Source organism: Ictalurus furcatus, chromosome 22 (genome assembly GCF_023375685.1).
Source record: "Ictalurus furcatus strain D&B chromosome 22, Billie_1.0, whole genome shotgun sequence".
NCBI classification, from domain to species: domain Eukaryota; kingdom Metazoa; phylum Chordata; class Actinopteri; order Siluriformes; family Ictaluridae; genus Ictalurus; species Ictalurus furcatus.
The window spans coordinates 6403501-6422748 of record NC_071276.1 but is presented as its reverse complement, the minus strand read 5'-3'; the positions used below and the strand labels follow the sequence as shown (position 1 = coordinate 6422748).

The window sequence follows — 19248 nt, the reverse complement described above, 5'->3', positions numbered from 1 at the left end:
ACCAGATAAAAAGATTTGTAGCCAGCTGGGTGAAAAAAAAGGAGACTGAATATAACAATTACTCTCTAGCACTAACTAGATAGTAGGTGGCTAGCTAACACATAACACATTCATCTTCAGTAACAGCTGAAAATCACTAACAATAACAAGCTATAGCATTAATGTTATCAAAATTGACCTTTAGAGTTGTCAAGCGACCTGGCCGTAGCCTAAATAGTCAAACAAAAACAGACCCAAAGTTATTTCTAAGAGCTACATGATCACGGGTGAAATATTTCTTATACAGTATCTCACAAAAGTGAGTACACCCCTCACATTTTTGTAAATATTTGATTATATCTTTTCATGTGACAGCACTGAAGAAATGACACTTTGCTACAATGTAAAGTAGTGAGTGTACAGCTTGTGTAACAGTGTAAATTTGCTGTCCCCTCAAAATAACTCAACACACAGCCATTAATGTCTAAACCGCTGGCAACAAAAGTGAGTACACCCCTAAGTGAAAAATGTCCAAATTGGGCCCAATTAGCCATTTTCCCTCTCCGGTGTCATGTGACTTGTTAGTGTTACAATGTCTCAGGTGTGAATGGGGAGCAGGTGTGTTAAATTTGGTGTCATTGCTCTCACACTCCCTCATACTGGTCACTGGAAGTTCAAAATGGCATCTCATGGCAAAGAACTCTCTGAGGATCTGAAAAAAAGAATTGTTGCTCCATATAAAGATGGCCTAGGCTATAAGAAGATTGCCAAGACCCTGACACTTTTTCACATGACTCCCTGTACTGGCCTACCTCACAGATATTTCCTGTGTGTTCCAGTTATGTGTTTAATATTACTAATGCAAACTTTATTTCTGACTATGATTTCATCCAGATGAGGTCAGGTTCTCATCTCTTCCTTTTTTAAGTGTTTGTTAACCTCCATTGTGACAAAAAGTGCAGAATAATACAAAAATACATAACTAAGCTGAATGAATGAAACAGAGGCAAATGAAATAATTAAGATGACTACTTATAATACTTGTTTTATAAAACAGAGTATAACATATAAAACAGAGTATAAAACACATATTACAGTAACTCAGGGTTGGGTTGTATTGTTTTATACAAACGTGAACTAAACTACCACTGCTTCAAGCCATCTGTTTGTACAAAGCGTACAGTTCGCAATAATCAATAATGATCAACAATGTATGCATGTTGACAGAACAAGCTCTACCATGTGAATAAAACGTGACAGTGCAAACATGCAAACATATTGAGAAAACTATTTTCTCCCTCACTCTCAAGTTATCATAGTCCTACATTCAACCCCAAAGTTCCCATTACAAATTCCAAAGTATAAACTGTGTATGTAGGTCTAGGACAAAACCTGTTTCCTCTTTTCATAATCCCTTATGGTTTTGCCCTTCGTCACACACTGCAGACACTTATTCTTGACCCCGACTTTTGTTGTACCTAAGCACTAATTTATTTATTACAGAAAATCACCTGCTCTACGATTAAGGACATGCACGCATTGATATAAATTAAATGTATATTTGCAGCAAATATGCATGTTATACTTAATTATTGATTATACTAATGAGAAATTGAGTAATCCAAAAAATCCCTGTTAGCATGAAATTATGGTAAATGAGTCTGTTTTTATGCCAGTGATATCCACCTGACCACCTGAGTGATACATTTAATATTTTTTGCTTATATACAACAGTGTGGTTGAATTCTCGGATATGTACTAATTTGAAAACGCTGTTTTAGTAACAGCTCATACACAGGGTGGATGCTCAATGTATAATCACTAATGTGGTGAAGTTTTTTTCAGGCTATGTTTATGTAACGTTTATGTAAGGAGTCTTGGGTGTCAGCACTTTGTAATGATCGTAGTGCTTTGTAAATTTTCCTGTTTTTTTGTCTCATTAACTTCAAGAGAGAGAATACAGGAAAGGCTGGTGAGAAAGTAACTGTTTATAACATAAGTGAGATGTTCCATAACATTAAATGTAAATATAAACAGTTAAAAGGCACATTGTGTTATTCACACAGATTTCTGTATTGAAGCACGGTCTGCTGTGTGTTTATTAAAAATGATTTGCTTCAATATGCTAAATCTGCATCCAGATTTATGTAAAGCTGTTTTGTGTCTATTATTAAAAATGCTATACAATTAAAATGAAATATTCCCAGATTTTGTCACGGATGTGTACGTTATGTATGAAAGGACACACCTGATTTCTGACATGCCTGTGTTTTACCTGCTTCCCCAAGGAATAAAAAAAGAGTAAATATGCTGGTTTTGCAGTACTTGTCATGAACTTCTCAGAATATGCCAGCAGGGGAAGTCCACTCTGATGTGTTTGAGTAAACACTTACTGTAGAAGAATTTCATTTGGGTTTGGTGGATTTTGTGGCATTTGTTGTTGGGCCCTTTGGGTATTTCTAAGTCTAATATGAGACTCCTGTAAAAGTATAGTTCCCTTTGATTTCTATCTTCAAAAAGGTTACTTTCGGCCTTTCCTGCCGGTTATCAAAAATAAGTCCTATCTTCCTTTTCAGTCTGTAACCTTATGTAAAGTTTGATGCTGTTTATAAACATAGCTAGAGACTCTGTAGAGGAATTTCCTTGCTTATCTTTCTGGCGGCAGGTGCAGCAGCAGGACTCATAACAAAACCAATACTAGACCTCTTCCTTCTTTGAGACACTTTTCAAAACTCTCAGATAAAGTTTTTGTCCTCATGTTTAACCGTCTTGACTGGCCACCTGCCATTGTTGCCATGGCAACAGGTACACTGCCCCATGTGTGACCATACAAGTAAAAAACCCCAACTCTTCAGAGATGCACTTCACGCATGGATGTCCAGCCTTTTTCCTTTTGCAAGTGTCACACAAGTAACTATAAGTCCCTCAGGACAAGTCATAAGGCAGTTTAGACTATAGGTTGGGCTATAAGAAGTATTTTTCTTTTCGCATCCCTCAGACATGTTGCATGTCTGTGCTGGATGACCAGAGGGTGTTGTAAGATTGCTTCTGGGAGCGTAACAGTGGCGTTTGGGTATCAGCATCTCTCACAGTGCTACTGCTTAGGGTACGGAAGTGCTGCTGGGTCCAGCCATACACCAGACAGTTCAAGAGACCCTGAGAGCCAGAGGTGAAGGCCTAAGAAAGAGAGAGGAGAAGAATGACAAAAAATTGAGAGAGGCCAAGAGACACTGTGAAAGGAAGAGAGAGAGTGATGTAAGTGGTTACCTTACACACAGTGCCTCAGAGTAATATAACTGAGCTAAATAACACTCATGCCCTCATTACATTTGTGCTTGTCTAAATTCCACTAATTTATATAAATGCATTACAAAGCAGCCCAGATACATACACTCACCATCCACTTTAATAGGAACATCTGTACAACTGCATATTCATGCAGTTATCTAATCAGCCAATCATGTGGCATCAGTGCAATGCAAAAAATCATGCAGATACAGGCCAAGAGCTTCAGTTCATGTTCACATTAAAACATCAGAAAGAAAAAGTGTGCATGGTTCCTCATACAGTACCAGATTTGTTTTGAGTATTGAGATAATGCTGGTCTCCTAAGATTTTCATACACAACAGTACCTAGACTTTACACAGAATGGTGTGAAAAACAAAAAGCACTGAGTGAGTGACAGTTCTGTGGGTGGAAATGCTTTGTTGATAAGAGAGTTCAGAGGAAAATGGCTAGATTGGTTCAAGCTGCCAGGAAGGATATATTAACTCAAATAATCAATCACTCTTTACAACCATGGTGAGGAGAAAAACATCTCAGAATACACAACATATCAACCTTGAGGTACATGGGCTACAACAGCAGAAGGCCATATTGGGTTCCACTCCTGTCAGCCAAGAACAAGAATCTGAGGCTAAGACGGGCATAGACTGGACAGGTGAAGGTTCGAGGGGAAAAAATCACTTGGTCTTTTTCCGGTCTTCAACTGTCCAGTTTCGATGAGTCTGTGCCTGGAGCGTTTTAGGCCGCGATCACACTAGCTTTTAAGCATGCGTATTTTTGTCGGACGCCGCTGCAAATATGGGCTGGAACAGGATATGACATCATCCGTCAAAACATTCGCTGCTTCACACATAAGTTGTTCTTATAATCTTTAAAAGCTGTGTTATAAAGTACAGGATAGCTCGATACCGCTAAAATAAGCGCTTCCATTACTGAATTTCTTTTTTTTTTTTAACTAAAAAGGTCCTTAGGGAGTTTTTTCTTGCTGCTGTCTTCTTCGGCCTTTGACCTCACTTTTTGTTAAACTGCTTTGTGACATTGGCAGTAGTGAAAAGTGGTACATATGGTAATGAATCATCTGAATTGATCATATTTCATATTAATAGTACATGTATGAAGTCATTTTAACCTGAGAGTAACAAGGTAGTAACAATTTAAAAAGGAATTATACAGCCGCTATAAAAAATAAACAAGAGATCACATTTTTATTGGATGTACATAAGATTTATTTTGGCTTACCTGTAGAATGTACAAGATAACTCCCACCCTTCCTTCCACTTCCTCTGGTTTGATTAACATCATGGTGGCCAGGAAAATTGCTGTCCAAAAGAGGAAGTCATCAACATGTTGCTCAAAAACTCTGGTACTTTTTTAGTTCCTCTTTGTATGCTTGGAATGCAAAAAAAAAAAATCAAATAAAAATCCACCAAATGAAGCCCAGAGACATTTGGTTAACAGTGTTTATGATTAGGTACATTTACGGTTAGGTAACTGCATAGCAGTATTTACCTACTGTAATAAATAAATATAGAATTAATAATACACGAGCTTGTATTTAAGTTTAGTTTAGTTTATTTATTTATAAAGCACATTTAAAAAACAACAGAAGTTGAAACCAAAGTGCTGTACAAGTACAATAAAACAGATTTAAAACACACATTTAATGCATGGACAAATGAATATTCTACACCCTCAGACCGAATTAAAAGATAACGAATAAAAGTGGGTCTTCAGAGAAGATTTGAACATGGTAATAGAGGGGGAAGATCTATTATGAAAAGGGAGACTATTCCAAGGCTAGGAGTAGCTACCGAACTTTAAACTTGTGTTTACCTGGTCCCCAGCAGAAAAAGAATGCAGATGGGTAAAGAATCATGCGCTGTTCCAGCACACGAAGTGTGGCCCATTGACGGTCAGCAAAGAAGCCATGAGAAGTAACACAGCGTTTGTACAAGGAGCGAGCTTTTACCATTAGCACCTAGAGCAAGAAGGTTTGATTAAATATGATGAGGTGAAATCACAGATCATTTTTAAATCACAGATGTATTTAAACATTCAGTAGGCAGTTTGGCACTTTATAGACAAATGATTGTGAAAATTCAATTAGTGAAATTTTTAGAGAACATATTAAGAGAATCCATATGATCAAATTTACATACATTTCTGTCATTAAAAAACTTATTTAACAGTTTCTGTCTCCTACAAAATGTTGATACTGACACAGAGCCCATATCGTTTAGCCCTAACCTATGGCCAGTCTGCAATACGTGTTAAGCAAGTATGTGGTATGCCGTATGCAGTCTGCAAAGCATTATGCTTTTGTGCCATTAGCCATGACACAGATCAAATGACACAAATCAAACAAATAACAAATGATTTGATTCTATTCTGGATTTAGTAGGGGTTAATCAGAATGAAACAGGACCCACTCATTATGGTAACCTTCATATTAAATATAGAAAATATAGTCACACTGCCACAGTCTGAAGCTATCACAGATCATTACCTAATCTCGTTTAAAATGTGTCTTAATCATAAATATGCACTTTGTCACGCTAAAGCGTCAAATGTACGTTCACACCAGCTACTGTACATTATTTTATCAATAATCTCCCAGAGTTATCAACCTTGATTAGATCACCGTCTGACCCCACAGAACTCGATCAGGCAACTGAATGCTTAAAGTCAGCCTTCTGCTACACTCTAGATCAGTGGTCACCAACCCTGTTCCTGGAGATCTACCTTCCTGCAGGTTTCATCTCCAACCAAAATCTAACACGCCTGTTTTAGTTGATCAAGAACTTCTTAAGTAAATGATCAGATGGTCAGGTGGGCACGATTATGGTTTGAGCTAAAGTCTTCAGAAAAGTAAATCTCCAAGAATAGAGTCGGTGACCATTGCTCTAAATAATGTAGCTCCACTTAAAAGGAAAATAATCAGAGAAAAACTAGCACACTGGTATAACGAACACACATGCACCTTAAAACAGTCCACTTGGAAATTAGAATATAAATGGTGTCAAACTAAATTGGTAGTATTCCAAACAACATAGAAGGAGAGCTACTAAACTACAGAAAAGCTCTTAGTGCTGCTAGATCAATGTATCTCTACACCCTAATAGAAGATAACAAGAATAATCCTAGATTCTTATTGAATAATGTAGCAAAGTTAACAAGGAACAAGACCACCCCAGAAGCATGCACACATGGCACGGTTGAAAATAATGTTGCTCTAGCATGATTCCCTCACCTCTGGCTGCTCTGATTTGGCCTGAATAACTGTATAAGCAGTGCAATCCTCACCCTCTCCTACTCTGCTTTTGTCAAAACCTGCCATATCACAAAACCTGTTTAATGTTAACCAGTTTGTTAACAGTCCAATCAGGACTAGGGACATACTAGTCTACATGAGTCACAAGTAGCTAAAAAGCACTTCAGAGGCACATGTACTGCAAGTGTACAAGATCAAGCGACAGTCACTAGTCTAACAGCAAGCTGCAGGTTATGAAAAACAAGAGAAACATTTTTATTTGCCAGGCAACACACAAATGTATCCTAGCTAATGAGTACATGCATGTATGTGTTGCCTGATGTTGTCTAGGTGTCATCATCTGAAAAATGAAAAGCAATAAGAGTATTCCCTCTCTCTGAACATAGCACGCTCCTGAGCATGTAGCATAGGTTTGGCCTGTTTCTGTGTTCTCAACTGCTATTGTGGATATTCCTGGAATTACCCTGCCTGCCTGTGATGTGACCTATACTACTGACTTTGATTAGGATTTATGGATTGCCCCAGTTAAACATCACGCTATTAAATCAAAAAGGGGAGACCATGTATAAAAAGTGCTGTAATTCTGACACCATTCACCTGATTTGGATGTAAATACCCTCAAAGGCTAAGTATTATTTGATATAAAGTGCAATGTACAGTGCCTTCCACTAATATTGGTACCCTTTTTAAATATGAGCAAAGAAGGCTGTGAAAATTTGATCTTTTGTTAAAAAAATTCAGAAAAATACTCTCTCACAGATATCAAACAATTGCAAACACAACACAGGTTTATCAAAAAATAAATAAATCTTTGTTAAATGTGTGCAATAATTATTAGCACGTCTATGAATTCATATGAGAAAAATATATTTGAAGTATATTCCCATTGATATTTTACATTTTTAGTACACCTGGGTGACTAGGAATAGGAAATTGTTCAACCATGACTTCCTGTTTCACTGGGGTATAAATATGAGGAACACACAGACCAAATTCCATTAGTCATTCATCAAAATGGGTAAGACCAAGGAATATAGCTGTGATGTGCAGCAAAAGGTTGCTGAGCTTCACAAAATGAGAAGTGGCTATAAGAAAATAGCACAAGCACTGTAAATTTACATTTCCACCATCAGGGCAATAATTTGCATTTGGCAGACACCCCTATCCAAAGTGACTTACATTTATATAATTTCTTTTTTTTTAACACAACTGAGCTGTTGAGGGTTAAGGGCCTTGCTCAAGGCCTCAGCAGTCACAGTTTTGGCAGTGCTGGGATATGAACTCATGACTTTCTGATCAGTAGTCCAACACCTTAACCAATGAGCTACCACTGCCCCTAATTAATAATTAAGAAGTTTCAGTCAACTGGAAATGTTATGAATCAACCTGGAACTGGACATGTATCTATATTGTCTCAACACACTGTGAGGTGGATGGTTTGAAAAAATCTCCAAGGATCACGGCTGGAGAATTGCAGAAGTTAGTTTCGTCTTGGGGTCAGAAAGTTTCCAAAACTACAATCTAAAATCACCTACATCACCACAAGTTGTTTGGAAGGGTTTCAAGAAAAACGCCTCTGCTCTCATCCAAAAACAATCGCAAGCATCTTCAGTTTGCCAGACACTACTGGAAATAGAGCTTTTGGCAAAATAGAACTTTTTGACAATAAACACCAGAGGTGAGGACACAGAGAGGTAGTCATATGGAAAAGTACCTCATGCCCACAGTTAAATATGGTGGTGGCTTATTTTGGGGCTGCTTTCTGCCAGAGGACCTGGACATTTTGTTAGGATACGTGGCATCATGGACTCGATCAAATATCAACAGATATTATATGAAAACCTGACTGCCTCTGCCAGAAAGCTTCAAATGGGCCGTGGTTGGATCTTCCATCAGGACAATTATCCAAAACATACATCAAAATCAACACAAAAATGGTTTACTGAACACAAAATCAAGTTCCTGCCATGGCCATCCCAGTCCCCTGACCTGAAAACCATAGAAAACCTGTGGGGTGAACTGAAGAGGAGCATGGACACCAGCATGGACCTCAAAATGTGAAGGAGCTGGAGAGATTGTGTATGGAGGAATGATCTCAGATGCCTTACCATGTATTCTCCAACCTCATCAGGCATTATAGGAGAAGTCTCAGAGCTGTTATCTTGGCATAGGGAGGCAGCACAAAGTACTGACTAAACAACGTTTTGCATCTTATAATCCTGTTTTGTGTTTGCAAGTCTTTAATATCCATGTGATCAGAGTATTTTTGTGAATTTTTTTAACAAAAGATCAAAAGGTTAAACAATAAAGACAATTTTTCCACAGGCTTCTTTCCTCATATTTCCAAGGGTGCCAATATAAATGGAGGGGAGTGTACTGTGGTAGATAGCTCAAATAACAATAAATATATCAATGTCCAAATTTATGGACCTGACTGTAAATTAAGCTTCAATAAAACCTCTTAAATGTCTGAAACTTGAGCACAGATTAGAAAGTAGCTTACCACAATCCCAGTAAGAGTAAAGAAGAAGGTTATTAGGAAGGTAGTGATGGTGTAGTCACTGATGATTTTACAAGCCATGAGTATCTCACTCTCCTGTGAGGTTAGGTAGAGTGCACCGGTGTGTAACAAAAGGCATCTGTGAGTATACATGAAAAATTCTATATTATGGAAAAATACTATATGGCCAAAGGTATGTGGACACCTGACCATCACACCCATATGTTCCGATTCTAAAACCATGGGCATTAAGACAGAGTTCAATGGGGTTGAGTTCAGGGCTCTGGTCACTCAAGTTGTACCATTCCAACCATGTCTTCATGGGCAACACTTGCACAGGGGCAATGCCATGATGGAACAAGTTTAGGCATCTTAGTTCCAGTTAAGGGAAATCTTAATGCTACATCATACAAAGACATTCTATCCATGTGTGCTTACAACTTTGTAGCAACAGTGGGAAGTGTCCACATATGGGTGTGATCGTCAGATGTCCACATATATTTGGCCATACGGTATACATTTCTTTAAAATTCTAATGTTAAAAACAAAGCCTGTTGGTACTAGTTGGTATCATATAAGTCAAACGAAAGGGTTCCTGCTTATGTTGTTCTGTACTGTAGTCAAATCAGTAGGTAAATTAATAAAAACAAAACTGCAAACACAATAAAGTAACAGAAAAGACATCCACATGAGACAAACTAGTCTGGGCATAAACATCTGTAGTCTTGTAGAATCATCCCCAAACACACAACTTTCATTTTATATAATCTGAGGGTTTCAGTCTGCTCATCATAGCATTACTTTCATGCACATTTTAACCACTCCAACCCTTCATTTGACAATAAAAAGCAACAATGCTTACTGTGGAACAAAAATAAAAATACAATTAATATTTGCTGAGGCCTTCTGCTTACTACTCAGCATCTCTTGGCATTTGTCCAAATTGTTAAAAATAGCTAGAGATATTAGTGAATCCACACAAATAAAATCAAGCTTGTATGTTTGAGGTTGAGTGCTTGTGGCTAGAGGATCTAATATTCTTTTTTATTTCATACACAGTTCCACTAGCCAAACTTATATCAGTTCCTTCTGCTTTTTAGGCTGTATGCTAAGTAGAGAATGACTTGGAATTATTATTGTCCAAAAAAAGTTTTGTTGGGGTTTTCCAGAGGAATACAACAGTTAGACATACCTGTAGGGCTGGGTAAAGTTTACATAACAGTGTGACGCATTGCCTGTTATGAACACTGGCACTGTGAGCACCAGTGGCAAAACACTGGAATGAGAAAGAATATAAAATTGAATGACAGTGCTAATACAGACATCCCATTACAACCTATGAACATAATATAGTGTACAGTCAGTATAAATAGGAGCATATTAAATACATGGCGCAAGTTGTGTGAAAATCCTGGATGATTAAAAATAGTTGTTTAATATTTAGGGGACTTATATAACAACAGTATAGAGACTCTGGAATAATGCTCTACATACCAGGACATAACTGCTGCCAGCTGGCTGCATGGGTTTGCCTGGGTTGAATGCTGAAATGAATGAGTCATTGAAGAAGTTTTAATTTTGAAATTCATGACCATCAGAGCTTATGATTATGACTAGATTTATTACCTGAGCTGGGAAACCATTCTGTCTGCAATAATACTTCTCCTTCAAACCAGTGTAGAGCACCCACACATAGTGAAGTGTATAGAAAAAGGAAGCCATGAAGAGAGTCTGGTTAAAAAAGGGAAAGTCACAATGGTAGTGAGAAGAAGAAAAAAAACATATATCATATAATTATAATACTACAGGGTGTCCCAAAAGCCTGCATACATAGTGGGAAACTAACACTTTTTAGCAAAATGTAACTTTATTTACAAAACATCCTCTACTTGATTGACATTTCTTTGTAAACACACACAAAGTCATCTCTTCCAATTTTGGAAGAGTTTGGCTCCCAGTTTGGCAACAGTGTCGTGTGTGATGTGCCTGCCATGTTTCCTGCTAAAGTCCATTGCAACCGTGTGACAGTTTCCTGATTCACCCATGAGAATGATTTCAATACATTGTTTTTTGTCAAAGGCACTTTTAAAGGCTGTCTGAAAAAAATATATATAATATAAACTAAGTATAAACATTTTAGGTAGTGTTAATTTCCATAATGTATGGAGACTTTTGGTACACCCTGTATTTTGCTTTACACTGATGCTTATCTAACTGTTGCAACTGAAACTGTACAGTTCCGCTGGCTGAAAAGTACAATCATTTACAAGGCTGAATCACATTCCAGGCAAAGGAGGAACTTTAAAAGGTGGAAATCACAGGCATTCCCCAGAGTTTGCAACATTCTGCAACTTTACCTTCCATACATGCAGTGTGTTGATAAGAAAAAAATTAAACAATGACTGGCTCTTACATTATGTGAAACATTTACAACAGATGAATCATAAAATAAGTCAATCGGCTACTGTATGTAATCTGCCTGTTAAACCTCCTGTCCCCTTGATCTCAAATCAAACAGTGGCAATCCACAGCTCAATGCTACAAGGAAAAAGTTTGACCTGGCACTGTTAATGTAACAGTTGCCTGTGACAACATGTCAGGAACAATCTTTGGTTCAGCTGCCAAAAATATTTGTGCACCTATACACAGTAACCTAGTGAATAATTAATTTACATGGGTAGCTAAACATTTGAGGGCATAGTGGGTTACAATTTACCAACTAAATTTATGCCTACTTATACTTTTATGCACTACTTATCTTTATGTCTACTTCCTTTTCTATAGCTAAGTTTCCATAACCTTTATGCTTGTCATAAGTGATAAAATGAATATGTGAAAGATTTTTTTTTTGCCACCACTAGTTATGTAATTGTGGTATCATATGGTTACTATGAACAATGGTTTTATAGCAAGTGCCTCCAAGGGCACAAATGACAAGAAACCATTGCAGTTATGTGGGGTTCACACATGCTCAAAGATGACCGTTGCACTCACTCCACTGGAGCTTTCATCCGGTCCTAAAACACCACACGGCTTAGGACCCAGAACAACAAAGAAAGATCTACAGGCTCACCCTGGGTAGAAATCCAAGATTCAGCCACATCGTCATTCCAGAGTCATCTGGCCATCAACACATGCAAGACACACTTATTGCCAGAGGATGTAATTCCCCAACTGTTTTGACTGGAGTAATTTCTAGCAAGAAGGCAGCTTTCAGAGATATCCAGTACAAGACAAGGTACAAGTATCACGTACAGGCTCATAAGGACAGGCCTTAAGGGACTTCAGCACAGGTCTCATGCAGTGGTGAGCCCAGAAATTGAACATTGGGTGGGGCTGGTAGTAGTCCTCACCAGTTGTTTATGTCAGTTGTTTACTGTAGCACACACACACGTTGCCACAGCTACAGCAGACCACACATTTCAGGACTTTTGCCTCTCTGCAGGCTTAATATGAACACAATAAAGGGCTGTCACAGCTCTATCAATTCACAAGTACCTTTTTTAAAAATTCAAACGTTTCCTATAGGTGTCATTTTAATGCCAAATCAGTGCCGGACTAGACTACCCATCAGCCCCTGCACATCACATGACCCCACTGATCACACACACCTGTTCCTGATTGCACCTAATGAGCACTGTATTTAAGTTCAGGCTTTTGGTACGTTCCTTTGTCTAGAGTTTGTAGTGTGTTACCTGTGGTCTGTGTGTTGCTTGCCTCATTTTCATAGTTTATTTTTAAACTCCTAGTTATTGTATTATTCGTTTGTTTGTGTTTCATTTGTAATTAAAGCACTTGCATCCAACTCTGAATTCCCTGACATTTGATTATATAGGCACAAGATGATAAATTGCAAGGGACCATCTAAGCAATGAAATTAATACAGAATACTGTTCAGAAGAAACCAATACATCACAAGAATTGCTATTTGCTAAGATTTCTTTAAAATCTATTAGGGGAACCATTCAGATTAGTGTCAAATTAATTCTGTTCTTCAACTCAGTCCTGTCTCCACTCTGACTCTTTATTGAACTAGCATGTTACAACGCTGCACATTGCAGAGAAAGTGGCTGAGCAATGTCAATCACTATGGTTTCTTGATGTGACAGCTCCCAGTGAGCGAGAACCGGTTTTGTAAATAATGGTAACAAGACTGTGGTGTACCCCAGGTTTTAAAGAACGGACAAACTCATCTCAAATAAACTTTTTCTTATGTATAATTATGTTATTATGTATAAATAACGAGTATGGTAAGGAATGCTCCTTTCCATTTTATATAAATACTCCCTAAAACAGCTACATAGACCCTGACAACTAAAAATCCAAGAATCCAACTGTCATGACTCATTGTGTCTGTGCTTAATGTGTTCCTTAATTCAAGCCATATGATCAGACTTCAGTACACTTCAACAGGCTGCAGCATGCGGCATTATTTTAGCCAGGAATTAAGGTCTGAAGGCACTACCTTTCTCAGACACAAAATACAACTTAGTTCCAAGATATTCTTTATATAAACAGCAGAAAATAGCAAAATATAAACATCTACATACATATTGCTTTAACGAATTAACAGTAACAGTGTGTCATAAGACATTAAGTAAAAAATTCAGTCTAGTCTGATGCAGTAGAAACAATATCATATAGTATGGAGCAAAAGTGCAGCTTCCTGCTTGTGGTGATGATAAAATGGTGGTTATTTCTATTTACCTGCTCCACAGTGTGGAGGTTGTAACAGGTAGCATGGGAGTCACAGGAGCTGCTGAAGAGGAGAGCGCCACTCAACCAGCTCACAGCTAACAGCAGGTCCGTTAAACACAAAAGAAACAGAGGTTGTACCTGTAAGAGTGAGCACAGAATGCTTTAAACATGTATAGATTTTTCACTATTAGTAATGGGTGAAACATTTATAGCAATATTATATATAAATATAGAAGAAGAAGAAGAAGAAGAAAAAAAAATATATATATATATATATACATAGATATACATATATGTATATATACACGCACACACAGTGGTGCTTCAAATTTTGTGAAACCTTCAGAATATATTATAGCAAAGATGCATTCAAAATAATAAAATTAAATGTTTCTACATAAAAGTCAATATTTGGTGTGACAAAAATAAAAATAGTAGTCTCCGGTACAATTGGTGTAGTTTTATAAGGAAATGAGCTGTAAGTGTTATTGAGCATCTTGCAGAACCAGACACAGTTCTTCTGCAGACTTTGACTGTCGTACTCGCTTCTTATTTTTGCAGCAAAATCCAGCAGAATCCATTGTTTTTTTGTCTGAAAAGTATCTCTTACGTAATATGCTGCTTTCTTTACTGACATTTTTCTGCAAATGTCTGCATTTGCAACATTTAATTTTGGGCTAGAAAACTAATGTTTGGGAATCTAAAATGTTTTTTGTACTGACTTGATAATGTAGAAGTCATAAAATAAAAAATCTAACAAAGTTTGTACTAAAAAATAGGGTGCCTAAAGCTTTTGCATAGTATTGTGTGTGTGTGTGTGTGTGTCCATCCATCCATCCATCCATCTTCTACCGCTTACTCCTTTTCAGGGTCACGGGGAACCTGGAACCTATCCCAGGGAGCATCGGGCACAAGGCGGGGTACACCCTGGACAGGGTGCCAATCCATCACAGGGCACAATCACATACACACTCACACACCCATTCATACACTACGGACACTTTAGACACGCCAATCAGCCTACCATGCATGTCTTTGGACTGGGGAGGAAACCGGAGTACCCGGAGGAAACCCCCGCAGCACGGGGAGAACATGCAAACTCCGCACACACTTGGCCCCTGTGTGTGTGTGTGTGTGTGTGTGTGTGTGTGTGTGTGTGTAAATCTGATTTGCAGCAGGCTTGAAATATGAGTACAAGCCATTGCATTTTCTTTCTATATCTTACCTCAGAAGTTCTTACATGTCTTTGGAGAACAGTGTAGAAAATGATGGAGCCAGAGCCTAAAATACTGAAACCAGCCAGAAAGGGTACAAAAGAAAATCAGTCTACAGAATACAGTGTATGTGCTTCTGGAAATTAAACTCCATGTGACTTTTGCTGTACCTTAGAAGTGCCATTGACATTTGAATCCACCGCACTGCTGAGTACACCTCAAAGAGAAAGGAAAAAGAAAACGGATTTAATACCAGCAGTGTTTTCTTTTACACAATGCAATTTTAAGCAGTACAATATATCACCTCGGAAAGAGAATGATATCTACCTGCGCACAAATCTGCCTCTCTTGTGTATACAGCAAACCCGTTTACATAATTTTATATAATTACAAATTATAAAAAAAAAAAAAAAAAAGTTTTCAAGCCATATTAGAGCAGGAACAGCAATCCGGTATCTCAAAGTGGGCTTCTCTTTCGGAAAGCTTACATTATAAACACCACTCACCAGAATAATTAGACAAATCATACAACTATGGCTACTTACAGTTGTCCAGTCTTCAGTCGGCAGTGTGGTGTTTATCTGCGAGCTGTGTGAAAGAAACATGTCCATCTCAAACGTGCTGCAAAATAACAATAACAGTGTACAGTAGTGTTAAGAAAAAAACTAACCAGTGTTTTACTGGCACTCTCACTCCACGCGCTCGACTACGCCCTCAGCATCGCAAGCTCCGCCCACACCGGTCACGAACATGTGACTCATCATAACCCCGCCTGTTTGGAGTCGACATCACAGTGATGGAAAGTCCGGCTCTTTTTAGTGTAATGAGTCAAAGCATTCGAGACGTTAAGAGGAAGCGGCTGTTTCAGCTCATTCCCAGCGTTTCCAAACCAAAGTTAGCGATATTATAACCTGTGATGCGTTGTGTTTGCTAAATTATCACAAATAAATAAATAAAAACAAAGTATTGCACTGATGAATACAATGCATTCATGTGTTAATATAATTGCGCCTGTTGTGTCTGTATAATTTTTTAATTAAAGTAGAATTTGGAGGCAATTGCTGATGAGGAAGATTAAAATGTTCTTGTTTAATATTCACCTGTACCAGGCGTCGGGAACCTATGGTTCGCTATATATAGGCTATATGGCTCTTTCAGTGGGGAAAAAACAACAACAAAAGCTGGTGTGTCAATCCAATTAAAACTCTACATAGTTTAAAACATTAAATAATTCATAATCGATGGCAGTTTGTCATGTAGACACCAACCAATCGTGATGTGGGACAGCAAGCCAAAATTCGACAGGACAGTCTGTTTTCAGTTTTTGTAACAAAGAGGAATTAGCTAAAAGGAAAAAAAAAAAAGTAGACGAGTATCGTTCTTTCCAGTTCAAATTGACAAACGAATTTGCTATTTGGAAGTCGCATTAACGTAAGTAGTGCTCAATTTACTCTGACTTACCTACTGCATCTTATATTGATTACCATTTGATGAAACTATCATAGTTGGTCCAAGTGCCACCTACAGGCCTATTAGATGAACTGCATGCTGTTGGGTCAAGTACGAAACATAGGAAATGGCCTTTATTACATTACCACTTTTTATAACTATGCAATAATAGTAAAGATAATAACTATAATAAGAAGAAGACATATATAAAACGTCAAAAATATGTTAACTTTTCTCTGGCTCATTAAAGAAAAAATCTTTAAAGACTTTTTTGTCTTTTATGGCACTGCCAGCTGAAAAGGTTCCCAACCTCTGAGCTACAGGCTTCACACTGGATGCTTCATGCTGGTCTGTGGCACACCGCCCTGGCGTGGCTTATTTTCTTAATACAGTAAAGTGTGTTATTCTGTTTATACCATGGCAATTTGCGAATACAAATTTTAATGTAGTGGAAAAAGGAAGTGGCTCACAAACAGCTCTTGCACTAACTTGGTTTCACTTGTACTGTCATGTGACAAGATCTTAAAATAAAACATACAAAGCAAAGAAAACCATGTGGAATTTGTGATTTCAAAACCATGTGTGCTTTCCATGGGGAATACCCTGATATTTCATTTGTACATTTAGCTGACTGGTTCTGTAATAGTGGCAAGTAGTGTAATGTACCACTCCTGAATTCTCACCAAAGTTGGGGAAATAAAATAGTGGAGTCGGTTTACGTGTATATTTAAGTGAATCACTACATTGTCTATGCAAATTGGGCCCCTAATTACAGCTGTGAAATGTATGGTAGTGTCATAACCTCAAGTGTCATCACTACAGTGGCTCTCTCAGAGACAAAACATGTCATTGCCCCTTATACTACCACTTAAAGGTATAATTAGTGTATTGGCATGCATGCTCTATGCACGTAGCATGCATAGAGAAGTCACAAGCAAGGAGACACAACGCTGATCAGAGGCTAGTAGTAGGTCGTATACTACTTCAACCTGCACTGTCTCTGTGCTATGATGAGGCCTACTTAAAATTCTGACTGACACATTTCAGGAATGTTATTCATATGTAGGTATGAGCATAGCTGCAGTGCTACAACCTTTTCTAAGATCTGGGAGATAAAGGGGAGGTTTGATATTGGCCTATAGCTGGCGGTCAGGTTTTTTAAATCAGAATAATTAATAATAATTTATAATTTTAATCAGGAAGAATTTATTATTTTTAGAAGGGTATGATTACTTCTGGAATAATCTGTTTGAAGAAACATATGGGTAAGGTATCTAACATATAAATTGATGATTTTGATGAAGAAATTAATTAAATTAGTTCTGTCTCTCTAAGGGGAGTAAAACATTCTAATTGTTGATCAGATATTGCTATATTATTATCTACAGAGTTAGTTATAAGACTGTCTGGTTTTAAATTTATAGTCTGAATTCTTTGTCTAGTATTTTCAATTTTGCCAATTCATGAAATCATCACTGCTATGTAATGATTATGTACAAGTTTCTGTGGTGGTTTTGTGCCTAGTTAATTTTGCCACAGTATGAAAGAAGAATCTATTATTATTTTTGTTATATCCAGTCAGGGTGGAGAGATAGATTGATCTAGCAGCATTAAGAGATTTCTATAGTTCAGGAGGCTCTCCTTCCATGCTGTTTGAAATACTACCAATTTGGTTTGATGCCATTTATGTTAGAATTTTCGAGTGGTCTGTTTTAAGGTGCATGTGTGATCGTTATATCAGGGTGCTAGATTTTTCACTCTAATTATTTTTCTTTTAAGTGGCGCTACCTTATTTAGCATGTAGCGGAATACTGACAGCATTCGGTTGCCTGATCAAGCTCTTTGGGATCAGACGGTGATCCAGTCATTGCTGATATCTCTGGGAGGTTATTGATAAAACTCTGTGCAGTAACTGATGTTAATGTATGCTTGACACAGTAGCATGGCAAGGTGCAATTTAAACGAGATGAGATAATGATCTGAGACAGCTTCAGACTGCAGAAATTTGACTATATTTTCTATATTTAATCCATATGTTAGTATGAAGAGTGTGGCCACTGTTTTGAGTGGGTCCTATTACATTCTGATTGACCCCTACTGAATGTAGAATGGACACAACCGCTGTTCTCAGAGGGTCTTCCAGTACCTCCTTCTGCTGAAAAGCAACCCCAGAGCATGATGACAACATAATTGATCACAGGAATGGTATTGCCTAGGTGTTGGGCTGTACTTGTTTTTGCACCAAACATAACACTTTGTCTTTAGATCAAATGGCTTAAATTTAGTCTAATCAGACCACAAAATCAGTCAAGATTCTAATATGGCCTTTCTCAGAAGTGGCTTCCGTGGCCACTGTTCCATAGAGGACAGATCCGAATAGAGCTGATGTTTTTGAGGTCTGCACAGGTTCTACTGTTTCAGCCAGTGAGATCTGTAATGCCTTCAGTGTTGGACTCTTGGACACTTATCTGACAATTGCCCTTCTTCCAAGCTTTCAGTTTGGCCTGATCATAGTGGTGACTGGGTTGTGCCATATTTTTCCCCACTTTGTTGTAATGGCTTTCACAGTGCTCAAAGGTTCAAACACTGGCAATGATTTAATAACCTTCTCTATCTTTGCCTCCTAACAACTTCATCTTTAAGCTTCATGCACAGTTCTTTGGTCTTCATGACAGCTGGATTGATCTGATCTGCCGTTTTAGCTATGAGACCTCCTAAAGCCAGAGATATTTATACAATTGGACACCAGTGGATTTAAAGTAAACACAGGTGTACCTTGTTAACATATGTAGCGTGCGCTCTGAAAAATGTGTAGTGTGTGTGTGTGAATACTGATCAATTATGCAGTTTT

At 37.8% G+C, this 19248-nt stretch overlaps 1 protein-coding gene across 2 annotated transcripts; it reads right to left on the bottom strand.

The window, feature by feature from the left end:
• Positions 1-1010: 1010 nt before the first annotated feature.
• tmem116 (transmembrane protein 116) lies at positions 1011-15869 on the bottom strand. 2 transcript variants are annotated; one of them, XM_053610273.1, is made up of 12 exons: positions 15619-15869; positions 15494-15536; positions 15119-15165; positions 14960-15023; positions 13744-13872; positions 10663-10767; positions 10531-10580; positions 10229-10312; positions 9040-9175; positions 5099-5243; positions 4505-4584; positions 1011-3156 (listed from the first exon to the last, which is right to left on the bottom strand). In XM_053610273.1, exons 3-12 carry the CDS (start codon positions 15136-15138, stop codon positions 2974-2976), a joined length of 996 nt encoding a protein of 331 aa, XP_053466248.1. In that variant the 5' UTR covers positions 15139-15165; positions 15494-15536; positions 15619-15869; the 3' UTR covers positions 1011-2973. The 2 variants fall into 2 exon arrangements, with proteins under 2 accessions (XP_053466248.1, XP_053466247.1); XM_053610272.1 differs by lacking the exon at positions 15619-15869 and having other exon boundaries at positions 15494-15612.
• Positions 15870-19248: the final 3379 nt, after the last annotated feature.

Coding starts and splice junctions, on each gene's coding strand:
- tmem116 (XM_053610272.1), bottom strand. CDS start 15,559: ATGGACATGTTTCTTTCACACAGCTCGCAGATAAACACCACACTGCCG. Junction 13,873..14,959: donor GACATGTAAGAACTTCTGAG/GTAAGATATAGA, acceptor TCACTCTTACAG/GTACAACCTCTGTTTCTTTT. Junction 10,313..10,530: donor CTGGCAGCAGTTATGTCCTG/GTATGTAGAGCA, acceptor TTCTCATTCCAG/TGTTTTGCCACTGGTGCTCA.